General features: G+C 44.5%; 1 protein-coding gene across 2 annotated transcripts in view; it reads left to right on the plus strand.

Moving 5' to 3' along the window:
- KLF7 (Kruppel-like factor 7 (ubiquitous)) overlaps positions 1-13,914 on the plus strand; it is a 56,429-nt gene that overhangs the window by 19,945 nt on the left and 22,570 nt on the right. The window contains exon 2 of one of the 2 annotated variants that reach the window (XM_010565080.1): positions 10,455-11,067. In XM_010565080.1, the coding sequence (XP_010563382.1) occupies positions 10,455-11,067 (613 nt within the window). Of the gene's footprint in view, positions 1-10,334; positions 11,068-13,914 lie in introns of those variants that run through there. The other variant, XM_010565071.1, reaches the window with a different exon arrangement.

The raw sequence follows: 13,914 nt of genomic DNA on the forward strand, positions 1-13,914 counted from the left end.
TCTTGCCTTGACTGTGAGACTCCTACACAAGTAAAGAGTGTTGCTGAGGAGATGCAGTGTGAAGAAACAAGGGAAGGAGAGGGTGCTTGTAGGGGAAGACAGGCTGAAAAGAAGAGCCTTTCTGAGGTCCTAGAGTCAGACAGGTTTCTGAGCAGGGCTCAAACAGGTCCCATCCCATCTTCCACCTCCTTCAGGAAGAGTAGAGTTTCTCCTGGCCTCTGTTTCTCCTGATGCTTCATCACAGCGCCCGGGCTCTGCTTTTCACCAGCCTGCTTAGTGTAACAAAGTACCACCCTTCGGGCCTTTCTGCATTGTAGTCTCTGCAGACTCCCCATTCAGGGCATTTCTATGAAGGCATGTCATGATGGCTTATCATATAGTTAGCTCCTCTAACAAAAGACAGTCTTGTGCACAGAAACATCTTGAATTAACCATGGTGGCTGCTTGGATGCTGGGAAGTCATTGTATCTTCCAGGAACACCAAGACATTGCATTCCTTCTAGGCTATTTTCTGGCTGCTTTGCTATTAATAACTTTGTCCTGAAATAGCACTTTCATATTGCAGCATATTAAAATCCATAACAACTGGGTGGGTGTCTACAGTCAACAGACCGAAGAAAGTGAGCCAGCACGAGAGCTGTGGTTGTGTAAATTGGCTCATAGAGGTGTGCTGACTCTGAGTAGTTGGTGATCTGACCTGCTGAGCTTTCTCAAGTCGATAAATGGCAGGGCTCTTAATGGGATCTCCTGGCTTCCCATGCCATACTGCAGCTGGTAGCTGTACAGCCTACTGGAAACCGCGCTAACGCGAGGCTGGTCTCGTGATCCTTTCATGAGGAGTGAGCAGTGCCGTGTCCAGTTCTGACAGTGCACCTTGAGTTGCTAATGGTATCCACAAAAGGCCCTGCCAGATCTCCTTTTTGTTTGATCTAATGCATTTTGGGGATACAGGTCTCCTCAGATGCCTGTGGGCAGTTGCTTGGGTTGCTGCTGAGCAGCTGGGCCAATACAGGCAGGCACTTTACCAATGTGCTCTAGCAAATTGCTTTTAAAGAGGACTGTGCTGCTTTTATCAGGGTGCGTAGCAGCCCAAGAGCACTGCCTGGGAGATTTGAGGCTGATCAAAATCCCGTGTGGCGAGAGTTTTGGAACAACTGCCTTGGCAAAGCAGTGTAGAAAAGAAAAGCAATGGAAAACACCCTTGGCTCTAAGGGAGCATCCTTTGGAGGGCACCTGGCTTTTGTGTGAGAGGCAAGTTTACCTGCAGTGGGACATTCAAGTGTGAAGGCTGTTGTTTCTGTGCATAGATGATGAAAACTCTGGCCTAGGAGTGGCAGAAACCAGTTTGTGAATATCTCCATATAGACTGCTCAAATTTAAAAAAAAAAAAAAGAGAGAGAAGAGAAACAAATCCAAGTATCAGAATGTCTGAAGTGGTGTTGTTTTCAAATTCTTCCCATTTTTCCATTTTGGTCACATTGTTCCTAATAAAGTAGACAAGGTTTGTAATATAAAATAACCATCTCCAGCCGTCAAAGAACATGTCAAATTCTGCTTCACGTAAACCACAGAGTTAAATGGCGCTAATCAGCAGCAGAATTTCATGGAGTTTGAGTGTTGGCAATGTCCTCAGCTGATGTAAACAGGAACCATGAAATCAAGGCTGCTCTGTGCTGATTTACCCCAGCTGAGAATCCGGCTGTGCTTCCCATCGCTTTGTTTCCAGTCTGAAGTTTTTTTCTCGATGCAACGGTGAAACTCAAGCCTGTTGTCTTCTCTTTTCCTTGCCCAGACTGGCATATTTATCACAGTAGCACATGCATCTTCTTGCTCTTGTAAGATAACAAATTGCCCAAATGATTTAAAAAAAAAAAAATCAAATTAAAAAGCAGCAAGTGGCTTTTTGCAAATGTGCTTGGACAGTTGCTGTGCTCATGTTAAAGTTTAAACTTCAGCCAAAGAGCCCATTGCTCCCTGCATGGCTGGAGGCAGGTTTTGGTCCTATATGTTTATTATCATTTAGAAATTATATAAATGCTCTTTTATTCTTTTTTGTTCTGTCCTTACTCTACAACGCGTTCCCCTCCTTCCTCCTGCTTCCTGTTTCCCAGACAGGTCCCCACCTCTTCCTCCCCACAGCCAAAAATAATACAAAAGGGAACATACAAAAGGTTTTTTGAGCCATGAGATGTGATAATGAATGGGCATCATGTACAGGGTAGATACAGTAGTCCCAGCGCAGAAATGTTGATCACGCAAAGTCAAGATGAGGAATTGCATGTTTTTGGGTTAGGAATTCAGTGTTATGCATCCTCTTGTTTAATATGTTTTTAGGTCAGAGCAGAAGAGATGACTCACAACCCAGGACTCTTATGAAATGTACCATATATTGAGTGTATTGATCACATCTCTTCTCCAGGTTTGATTTAATAATCTAATTGTGAAGAATTGTGCTTACAAATATGCTGTTGCCTGAGAGTGCACGAACACAACTGGTGTATACATTTGTGTCAGCTGCTGAGGAGGAAATGTTAAGCTCTCTCTGGATGTTAATGAAACATCTCTAAAGAGTACGTTTTTTCATTCATGATCCTATCCAGAGTAATTACAAGGAATCCAATTCTGCTGTGTAACCCCACTGCAATAATTTGTAAGGATGAATCTTAATTGAGGATCGAGACCTAAAATATTGCTCTGCTTTGTACATTCCACAGCCGTCAGCATTTGCTCTTACATATCCATTTCCTGTGAGAAGTTTACCACACTCTGGGGCATGCTTTGAACCTGATCCTTTGATTTCGGTGGGAGCTAGGACTGGCAATTCAAGGAGCTAATTGTGCCTTTTCGCTATGTATAATGCTAAACTAAAGCTGCTTCCAAACCAGGCGGCAACAGGTTAAATACACACTTGATGAAGTTTGGAGAAAAGTTTGCAGTGAGGGCCACTAGCCAGCTCACTCAAAGCAATCCAAGGTTGTTATATAAATAAATGATCTCTCCAGAAAGATTTTGAAACACACATTATGTATGTACCGTTTCTCAAATGGTCATTGTATGGCTACTTGCTGTCTGGACTGCATGGCAGCGTGCAGGGCATGTGCTGGTGTACAAGCACACATGGGTTTTATCATGTTTTTATACTAGCACAATGGGCTGCCTGCACTTTTGAATTCTTGATTTGACTATCCTTAATCCTTTGCTGACATTGATGCTATTTTTTGTTGTTGTGACCGGCTGCAGATATTTTTTCTATCTTTATTAAACAGTCAAAAAACCCAAAAGCCCTCCAAAGCCCTGGTTCAGTGTTTGCAGATTTCTTTCATCCTTTTTTTTTATCTAGATGCCTATCAAATTCAGCCACGCTTAGCTGCAGTCCTTTGTTCAATATCTCACAACCAGTGCACTGAAATTCTCTATGCTTAGAGTCCAAATACCACAGATTTTTAGTGAACAAATTTGGGTTGTCCATTTAAAAGAGTATTTGTTAGATAAGATATGTTTCATTATCACTAAGTTTGGGAACAAATCTTGATTTTGACTCCTTGGTTAGGGTTATGGGTTCAGACTTTTTTTCTGTTTGAGACATTTGTTTTACCACCCATTTCTGCTGGTGAAAATTGCTAATTTATGGCAAAATTGGGTTTGATCCTTTGAGCTTTAGAGGCTGATCAAAGTCTTTGATAACCCTTGTTACATCATGCCCCAGAGCAACAGGAAAATGGCTTGTGTTTATATGAAGGTAGTGATTCTGTCCTTTAAGTAAATCTGCAGAACTTTTTACATTAAAATGTATCTTCGCTGAATTCAGTTGTGGCTTCTGATTTCAGTATCTTTTATGCTCTGAAGAAAAATGCTGTGGAGAACATCCAGAGAGAAAGCCATCTGTGCTGTGGTAGGAGAGTGTTCATTGAGAGTGCTGTTGTGCATGAGTAACAGTGAATGGCTGGTTTGGCTAAATACATTTCCTTAAAGGTTCATTCTTTGGGCAGAGACCAAGGGGGAAAATGGGCACAGGCCATTATTATACTGAAGAAATTTGCAAACAGAGGTTTGAGTCCTGCGTAGCGTAGTCAAGAGTTAATAGACTTGTCCATTGCAGACTCTGGTGGCTGGTGAGGCCCATTCTGCCAGTGTTAGAGAGGACTAGCCTGACAGCTCAGGCATATGGTGAAGTTACCACAGGAAAATGAGTCTTTGCGTATCAGATGATCTTTGCTGACTATGTGTGTGTCTGCTTTTTGCTCTTGGCAAAAGCCTGTTTGTTGAGCATACAGTTAACTTGATTTGCTTCATATATACAAGGGATTAAGAACATGCATGCAGATATTTACAACAAGTTAGCTGTCATTAAGTATCTTATTGTTGTACCTGTGAAGTGGTTTTAGCTGTCTTTTTTTTCAATGAGCTATATAACACGTAGGCAAGATGTGCTGGCACATGACTAGGAGTTTTGTCTTAAATCCTTTGCAATAGAAATGATTTGCTATTGCCTGAAACCTTTTCTTACTATTCATTCATTTCAGACTGCGGTTTTCCCATTTTCCCAAGTGTATTTTGCAAAACTACTTATTTTAATACTAAAATTCTGTTTATTTTATGCTGTCCCAAATGTTAAGCTTCTGATGTGCTGCAGCTTTTTGACAACTAGCAACTGCCCAGTAGAGGTTGCCAAGAGGAAAAGCTGGAGGTTTTGGCAGCTGGGTGGGAACAGATGACAATCTTGGAATAGATGGGCAAGAGTATTGGGTTTTGTTGTTGTTCAGGAAGTAATGAAGGCTTTTGGCAGTGGGAAGAAGATGCATCTTTCAAACCTTGTTTTAGGGTTAAGGACAAAAAGAGCATGGTATTTCAGGAAAGGCAGGTGGGTTTTGAATCTCATTCCTCTTAACTTCAGGGCTGCCCCACAACATCCAGTTGGGTATCTGCCTCTGGCATCAGTAATGCAAGTGCCACCGTAGCTCAAAGCTTTCACTGTTCTGCTGAAGAATTAAATATTGACACTCGGCACGGGACCTGGTGCCGCTGTTTGCTCTGAGCTTGAGTGAACTGCAGTGACACTGACCTTAGAATTATTGTTTTGGGTTGCTTTCAGGTTGAGGATGCTTTCTCTTCCTTTGCAGTTTTGAGACTGCCACAATTATTTAAAGTTAGAGTTGAGGCCCCTTTTTTGCATGCCAGTGGAAAGCAATGGCGTCATGATGGAGGTTGGAATTTGACCTTCACTATTGCATGTATAATTCTGCATTGCTCGTATAAATTATGCTGCAAAGAGAATCCTTTCAAGTATTGTAAACAGAGCTGGTAGATCAGACCTGCTTGTCAACCACATTCGACATTTTCATTCTCTGTCACAGCCTGATCTAAGTATCCAACTTCTTAATTAGGTTTTGGATAACTTCCAAGATCGGTGCTTGATGTCCAATTATATCTGCAGTAAAATGGCACTTAGAAGTAACTAGCACTTCCAGATAAGGACTTCCCATGATCTGCTAGAAAAATTCAAAATCAAGATGTTATAAAATACTTCAGCATCAATAAAACAGAGGAACCCAGTGAACGTGTTGATAAGGTGTCTTCCCTGACTTTCTGTCCTGAAATCATTATAAGTGTTTGGGCTTTGTTTTAGCCTTGGCAGAACTTTACTTTTGCAACATTGTCCTGTCTTTAGCTATGCAAAACAGCCAGGGATTTGAGTGCTGTAAAGACTTCACAGCATAGGCAGGTGCTTCTGAAGTGGCCTGTGATTTTTCAAGAGCTTGTATGTATGGGTCAAATTCTGATGCACAACATGGCTGCCAGTTGAGACCAGTTCTCGCAATTCATTGGAGCAAGTTTAGATTTATACCCTGGGAACTGAGAGTTCATTTGGGGTCATCAGTTGGAATTAGGTTTTCCAGAGCTGCCTGGACCTGAACCCAGATGACAAACTTGTGTCCCTGCAGAGGCTCCTGGCCTATGGGAACATCTTTCCTCCATCATTCTCTAAAGAGGAGACAGAGACATTGGGTACCTACACTGCCTTGAGACTTGGCACATTGATGATGGTGGTGGTCCCAGCTTTAGCCTTCCTGCTGGTTGCTCTCTGGGGGAGAGTGATGAAGTCAAACATCAGCATCATGAGTGGTGACTCCAGCTCCTTCATACCTAGATTTTGAATGTTCTGGGTTGCACTTTAACCTGGACAGCTGACAAGCACCCTAGAATTTAGGCTGTCTCAGCCAAACCGAGTATCTGCAAGTCTGGGAGGGATTGGGAAGTCTGGGGTTTGTCCTCTTGTTGTTGCAGTTAGTAGCAAAACTGTCTTGATTTCTGCTGGCTGCAGAATCAGGTGATTGCTAAACTGCTGAAAATCATACACATGTATCACATCTCTGCTCTCAGAGGCACACGCTGGGTTGCTCTTGCATTGCATTTCATAGTGGTGAACATACTCAATGTGTTTGGTAAATAATCTTTACTTTCAGTAGATGAGCTTTAGGTGAGCTCCAGAGGTAAGAATACAGGTAGATTAAAGGTCATACCTTTCTGAATTGACAGACATACTAACACTGAATTTCCCTGGATCAATGCTGCTGCAAGCTCTGAAGGGACTAACAAGAGGTAGGTCTTTACCAGGCATAGGACAGCACTACAGTTGCTGTCTTGTACTGTCTGAAGGATCTGGTGCTGCATGTGGAAGTGTCATGGTGTGCAGTTTACATGTATTCTGCTGCTGTACGTGCCCCAGAGGACTGAGATGATAGTACACGTAGGGAGCGAAGAGATGTTACGAGTTACTGGTGCCTGGGCAGGAAACACACAGTGTTTCTTGCAGGTGATGGACATGTGCCTCTGTTTGGGAAGTGAGCCTTTTTGCAATTGTATCCAAAATTGAAAAATCAGACTGAGGCCTTGTTGGGATTGTCCACATGCCAGACTGCCATCCTTTTCTGGCTGGCTTTCTGCAAGTACATGGGGTCTTGCAAAGTCACGTCCTATTATTTGTCAGCCATGAATCATCATTTCTTTTAACTGGCTAAATTGAGGAGCAATGTGCAAGGAGAATGACCCTTGTTAATCAGGGCAGATGGGTTAAAGTAGTGGGTCACTTTTTATCCCTAGCTTGCGAAACTGGCTTGACAGCAAACAGCAATCTTAGGGATCTTCTTGTGTTCCTGAAGGGAGCCATCTTCCTCTCCCCATTGCAATTTTTGAAGTCTTTATTGCTGTAAATCCTACAGGCACTGGGTAAGAAAGTTTAATACCCACCAAGTTGCCTGCAATGTAGCACCCAAAGGATAGTCAGACTTAATGTTGCATGTGACACGTACTACATCCATCACACAAAGCTCCCCCTCTCTTGCATGAGTGGTTAAGGAGAAGCTGGACATCCAACAGAACTATGACAAGAGCAGCTTGCTCCTGTCTTAGGTGTCCTTGGACCATTTTCCTACTGGGCTGGTAGTGGAAGGAGGAGATCTACAGGGGTTTCCCATCATCTGAATCCAGCAGTTTGGGTTTGTATCTCTGTGGATAGTGGTCAATATCCTGCTGGTCCTGCAAGTTTTTGATGTGCTCCCAACTTCATGGGAATGGAGACCAAGAACTCTCCTGCCCCTCCTGACCGTCCACTGGGCTGGAGCGGAGACCTTGGTGGTCTCAGCCTGACTGGTTTCTCCAGGTCAGAGCTCGAGACAAGGAGGTGGGCTTAGCTGGCCTAAAAATTGCCTTGCCAGGGCAGGAGTGAAGAAAGCAGGCTGGTTTCAAAACCCTGCCTTACCACTCCCTGGGTGATTTGGGCCCGGAGGAGGGAAGGTCGGGTAAGGTACTTGGCAGAAGCTGGGAAGTGCATATGGGGAAAGACACTTTGTTTCTGCCGGCAATTGCCTGCTCTGGCAAATGCAGCAGCAGGTAGGGCGCTGGCGGGGGGTGAAGGAAGGGCTGTGGCTGTAACCCCTCGCCAGGCTTTGTCTGCCATGCAGATTAGGTGGAGGGCTTTTCTGGCTCAGCGTTGCTAGGCTCTTCCCCTCTATTGACTTGGTGGAGAGGCTCGGGGGGGTGGGAGGGAGGGACTGCATTATATTGTTTCTTTGAGTTGTTTTTTTCCCCACTCTATGGGGAGATGGGCTTGATCCACTGGTTTTGGATTTCAGAGGCAGAAGGCAAGACATGACCAGCTGGTGTCTTGAAATGGCACAGGTGCAATGGCTGCGGGAGGGGGGAGCCAGGAATAATTACAGGTTTCTGAAGCATCAGGCTTTGCCTGAAAAGGGCTCATCGAGAAACTGCTCTTTATGGAAAATTAATGGTGAAGCTGGAAAAAACTGTCAGGCCCACTATTGTTGTCTTGGGGTAGTGATGTCTTAAAGGAGCAGCACCTCCTGCTTGCCTCCCCTCCACGGGCAGCCTGGAGCCGGCACACAGCTTTCTGATCCCACAGCAATTGAAATGTCATGTCACTGTCATCAGATTTAATGGCCTTAAGTCCCTGTGTCTTTTTTTTTTTTTTTTCTCTCTTTCGCTTTCCACCCCTAATTTGTGATTATGCTTGCTCTTTCCTTTGGAAGCCTTTTATTTATTAGGTGCCTAAACCTGTTTCTCCCCACTGGATGAAGGCTAAGTGGGCCAAGAAGCCCAAATTACATGACATGGGGAATTCAAAAGCATGACCTCTCCTGGTGGTGGGGGTTATTCCTGAAACACTGTGGGGCATGTTGGAAAGCTGCTCCCAAAACCTGTTAGGATTCATCCAGGGAGAGACCAGATCCCCAGCTAAAGCTGTTCCTCACGGTTCCAGAAATGCACTTTAAAAAGAAAACAGAAAGGTTGCTTAAGGCATGTACTAGCTGATAAGTGTCCCACCTCCAGGCCTGCATGCAGACACATCATACATACAGTGTTATGCCTCTAAAAATAACCTACGTGCTAAAGTGTAGCATGTCACGCTTGCATATGTTGCTGTTCTATTGCTTTTTGTCTAAGTCCATCTCTACAGCTCAGGTCTATAATCGGCTGTTATTTTAAAAAGAAGCAACACATAACTGTCTGGCAGATTCCGTTGTGAACTCTGAAAGTCATCCCACCATATTGTATCTGCAACCAGCAGTGCTGGTTCCTAGGTACATTGAAAGTAATAATCTTGAGTTACCTGCCAGCTCCTAGAGAGCTGTGAGTGAGGCCTCTTTACACTCCTGTTGATGGGACCTTTGTAGCCAGAAGGCAGGAGTCTCTGTCTCTCCTCTGGTCATATGAAGCTTTTGTTTCTTGATCAGATGCTGGACTGTCCAGGCTGAGACATAGTTGGGTTGCAGCTCCCATAGGCTGAAAATTTTTGCCTAAAATCCCTTTCTTAATATCTCTAGAAGTGTTCTCTGATGAGTAGTTTTTAGAGGTTTCCAGAAAGTGTTAGTTAGAATGTCTCTTTCTCCAAGTCCTGTAAAATCGCAGTGGTGGTATTAAACCAGCTAGCCTTCCAGGCAGCGAGAAATGAAAAATAGCACTAATAAACTCCATTAAAAGCTCCTGAAACTACAGCAAACGGTTTTCTATAAACAATAAAAGTTTATAATGTTGGTTATGGAGAACACTGGGCAGTGTGATGGTGCCTGGAGGCTTTATTGGGGCTAGCTCAGGGCACCTCATAATAAGGTACATTCAAGTAGGAGGCTCAGCCCATCCTTGTGCTGATGATCACTGCTGTGGAGATGCAGGAACACGTTTTTATGTGGCAGCATCTTTGTAACTTCACCTACTTTTTAATAGGGTGCATGTGCATGTTTGTTTGCAAGTCTGGTGTCCTGTACCCAGGAAGCCTCGTTTGACCAGATGTGCCAAAAACCCTCTAAAACTGACAGTAGGTTCCTTTTTTCTGTCACATCTTTCCTTCTCTCAGTCCCTTTAAACAAGCTGCGGTGTCACTGGAAGTTGTTCTCCATCTCCTATCTTAAAATGCTACACTTCAGAATTGTGCTGTTTTAGGAACAGATTGGGTCCCAGCCAACTATGCTGACTTAAATTTGGAGTGAAAGTTAAAGTTTGTGAAGGAAGCAGTTCTTTGGTGAGGTGACTTTTTGTTTGTATGTGGCCAGGCAATGGGGCCATTAGAATAGTTTCATGTGCAAGTGACCGTTGGTCAGATTATGCTTAAAATTGGGAAGGGCCTGGTATCCGTGGAACAATGTACAGACTTTCATGAAAATGTAGTGGATGCCTTCTGGTTGTTGTATCTTCACTTCTACCATAATATCTGCTACTGTATGTGGATATTCCCACACTCTGTCTTGGAGCAGCATCAAACAAGCCAAATCCTCATGTGTCCCAAAATGTGACCATCTCGTGAGAAGGTGCTGGTGTGCATGAGTGCTGTCTCTGAATCGCTCTGGGCCACACTGTTCTCCTGCCCTAGGTGGGAGCTATGCTGTAATGTCTGTCTAACAGTGGTTTCTCTCCCTCCCCTCTCCCTTCCCCTCCTGCAGACATGCCTGGAGTTGGAGCGATACCTTCAGACTGAACCGCGGAAGATCTCTGAGACCTTTGGTGAGGATTTGGACTGCTTCCTTCATGCCTCCTCAGCACCAGATGCAGAGGACAATATCCGACGGCTGGATCCCATCCTTTTACCAGCGGAGACGAGTACGTGTGACAAAAGCGCCAACATGGACATTATCCTCTCACGGGACAAGCTGCTGTCTGAGACGTGCCTCAGCTTGCAGTCCACCAGCTCTTCCACAGAAGGCTACACAGCCGTCAACCAGGCCCAACTCAATGCAGTAACCTCATTAACGCCCCCTTCCTCTCCAGAGCTCAGCCGCCACCTTGTAAAAACCTCACAAACTCTCTCAGCGGTGGATGGCACAGTGACGTTGAAATTGGTGGCCAAGAAAACTTCACTCAGCTCCGTGAAAGTGGGTGTAGCAACAGCAACCGCGGGGACGATAAAAAGCGGGCACAGTGACAGTGAACAAGGAGGTACAGGGGCAGAAGCATCCCCAGAAAACAAGAAGAGGGTTCATCGCTGTCAATTTAATGGGTGCCGGAAGGTTTATACAAAGAGCTCCCACTTAAAGGCTCACCAGAGGACTCATACAGGTACTTGTGTAGGATGCTTCTCTCATCTTGTCCTCCCGCCACCTAACCGTAACCATCTCCTTTTATTCTCATTTAGAAAAGAAAATCTGTGAAACAGGGCAGTAGAAAAATACGGTAGGCCGGCAAATGTACCCAGTATTCAATAGAACGGAGTAGTTCACCGTCTACCATTAACCTGTTAGGGTTTCATATGTCCTATAGGGCTTGATGCAGAGTAATTTTAAGATACCTAAGGGGTGTACATGTATCATTCATGTTAAAACTGTGGGCGTGCCAGTTTGGGTTTTCGGTACTCACTTCCCCAAGACAACTTTAAAAATGTTAATTTTAGTTGAGTGTTAATTGCTTCAAACAGAAAATAGCATGGGTAGGTTTTTGCTGCCTTTTGTATGGGGGGAAGAGAAAAATGTGTTTCAGATCTGAGATATGCAGTTTAGGAATAACATGTGTGTGAGAGAGCATGTGTGTAGATGCAGATGTGTAGGTACGCAGATGCACGTGCCCTTGAGATACTCAGGATCTTGGACTTCTCTGGTGATAAAATACAGTGAGAACAAATGAAAGAATGACATGGAGTTTGAATGGAATAGTGCAGGTAGAGAGGGAATAGGATGTATGGAAAGATGTCAGGCTGTTATTTTGGGTAATATTTACTAGTATTGCATATAAGCTCTGCTGTATAAGCTTGTGAAGCATACCGAATTGGCTTAGGTTTGGATGTTCAGGATCCCCACTCTCCTGTCATTTGTTCATAGTCCACAGTAGCTTTTCAGCTGGTATTCATTGGCAGTAATAGCGGTGCAGTTCGCACGCGTTGCTGCTTTGTTCTAAGCTTCACATGTGATGAGAGATGATAAATTCCCATTAGCACTGTCTTATCATGTGATTATTCTTGTTTCCAGAGGGATTGCTGTAATCAGTTTTCTCAATTTTACAGTAAAATGTGTGGTCTCTTACGATAACTGCACATTTAATTCATGATCTTATCATGGAGGCAGATTCCTAGAAGCGAGGTTGTTCTTGCAAGGTAGAAAATAACATGTTGGACCAGTGCAGTAAATCAAACAAATGTGTGGGTTGTTAAGAGAGCTGCATCCATCAAATACTAGGCAGCCCCGTAAAAGTTACATGGTTTGAAGTATAAATCATATTAAGACATGAAAGGCATTGGTTTTGATCTTTTTGTATGGGCTTTCTAGTGCTTTTACTGGGGATAGCCACCTTGCCAGGAGTGACCTCACTTGTGATCCAGTGATTTGAAAGCCAGTGAAAGTAGTGCAGTCATTTTAAACTCTGCAGCAACGTGGTCAGGAGGCTCCTCATAGCACCAGTGCTGCTGTGAGGCTGGCCCCCATTGGGGCTGCCCGGGGGGATGTCCCAGCCAAGGCCTTCCATCAGTTGACGGGGCTCCCGTGGAGGCACAAATGCAGAGCGTGAGAGCTGTTGATGCAGTGGTCTTGCCTGTTCAGATGTGACCCCTGCATTCCTCCTCAAGCTGGAAGTGATGGGTCTTACACAGCTCTTCCTGAAGTTACTCAGGGATGTGACATGATCGCCTAGAAAGGGTGAACTTCGGAGTTCTTCTGGTTTTGTCACCCAATAGGTAGGGAGGTGGACAAGGAGTCCTGAGAGAGCACTTGCAAAAACCTCTACTCTTTCAACACCTCCACCCTTTGGAGTCAAAATCTTGCAAGATTTTGCATGCTTTTCAATGCAGCCTTAGGTCTGGTTGAATTTTGTATCTGAGGTCAAAACCTTTCCCCTCAGTAACATCTGCATGTGAAATCTTATGTTTTATAATTAATCCATGACGAAAAACATTTCTCACTGGCCCTCTGATAGTTCTGTTGAATAGCCTTAGACTGTACATAGTGCCATTGACATGTATGTGTCTGCCCATCCACAGCAGTGCTCAACATGGTGAGAAAGCCAAGTCCACCTTTGCTGGCATATGGGGAAGACCTGTATCAGATGATGAGACTGCAGCTGCCTGGGTGCGGTGCCCATACGTCCCACTCCCAGCACCTCACCTAGTGGGTTCAGCTACCCCTCTGATCTTGCCAGTTAAACCATCAGTGGTTTAACCAGTCCTTAAACCATTTACTATTGTGGGAGTGTACCTGTTTCCGTCCACCGAGTCCTAAGCAGATAGCATAGGTTGTTAGGAAAGCAGGAAGGCAAAAGACAAGAGGGAATACAAACCTGGATGAACAGCTCTCCTGTCTCTGCAGCCATATAACCACCCTGCACCTGACCATATCCTAGCTGTGCATAGCTATGTATAAAGTGTGGTTTCATTTTGCAATGAGGACTGGATGCAGCCTTGTTGTTAAAATACATCGTTGATGCAGAACCTGGGAGCAGGTAGGCAAGTGGCTCCCATTTTTCTCTGTGGAAAGCAGATTGTCTAAATACCTTTGAACATTTACATCTTGGGAGCAATCTAAGTGAATCGAGGGAAGGGGTGTGATGGGCTTATCTAACTAGCTTATTTGAGTGCGAAGCACAAAGTCATTCAGACCCCCTCATCCTCCTTAAGTGCTCTGTTCCCTTAAAAAACACTGACCGTTGGATGCCTTAAATCAGAGCTGGTACAATCAAGACATTAAATCTGTTCACGCTGACCTCTGTAGTGAGGTTTCCCTGCAGGGAGCTCCAGCCTCCAGTAAAAGAGAGGGACAGAGAGGAATAGCTATGGAAACTTGGGACTGAATTACAAATGGCGGGGCTGCCTCCTTTCCCATGCATGCCTTCAGGGCTAGGGACAAGGACCCCTTTTCCCCATCCATGCTTTGTTTTTTTCACACCGTGAGCTGAGTGTGCTGTGGGTTGCAAATGCAGCCAGTG

This window comes from Haliaeetus leucocephalus, unplaced genomic scaffold (assembly GCF_000737465.1).
Source record: "Haliaeetus leucocephalus isolate CR32 unplaced genomic scaffold, Haliaeetus_leucocephalus-4.0 Scaffold1, whole genome shotgun sequence".
Taxonomy (NCBI): domain Eukaryota; kingdom Metazoa; phylum Chordata; class Aves; order Accipitriformes; family Accipitridae; genus Haliaeetus; species Haliaeetus leucocephalus.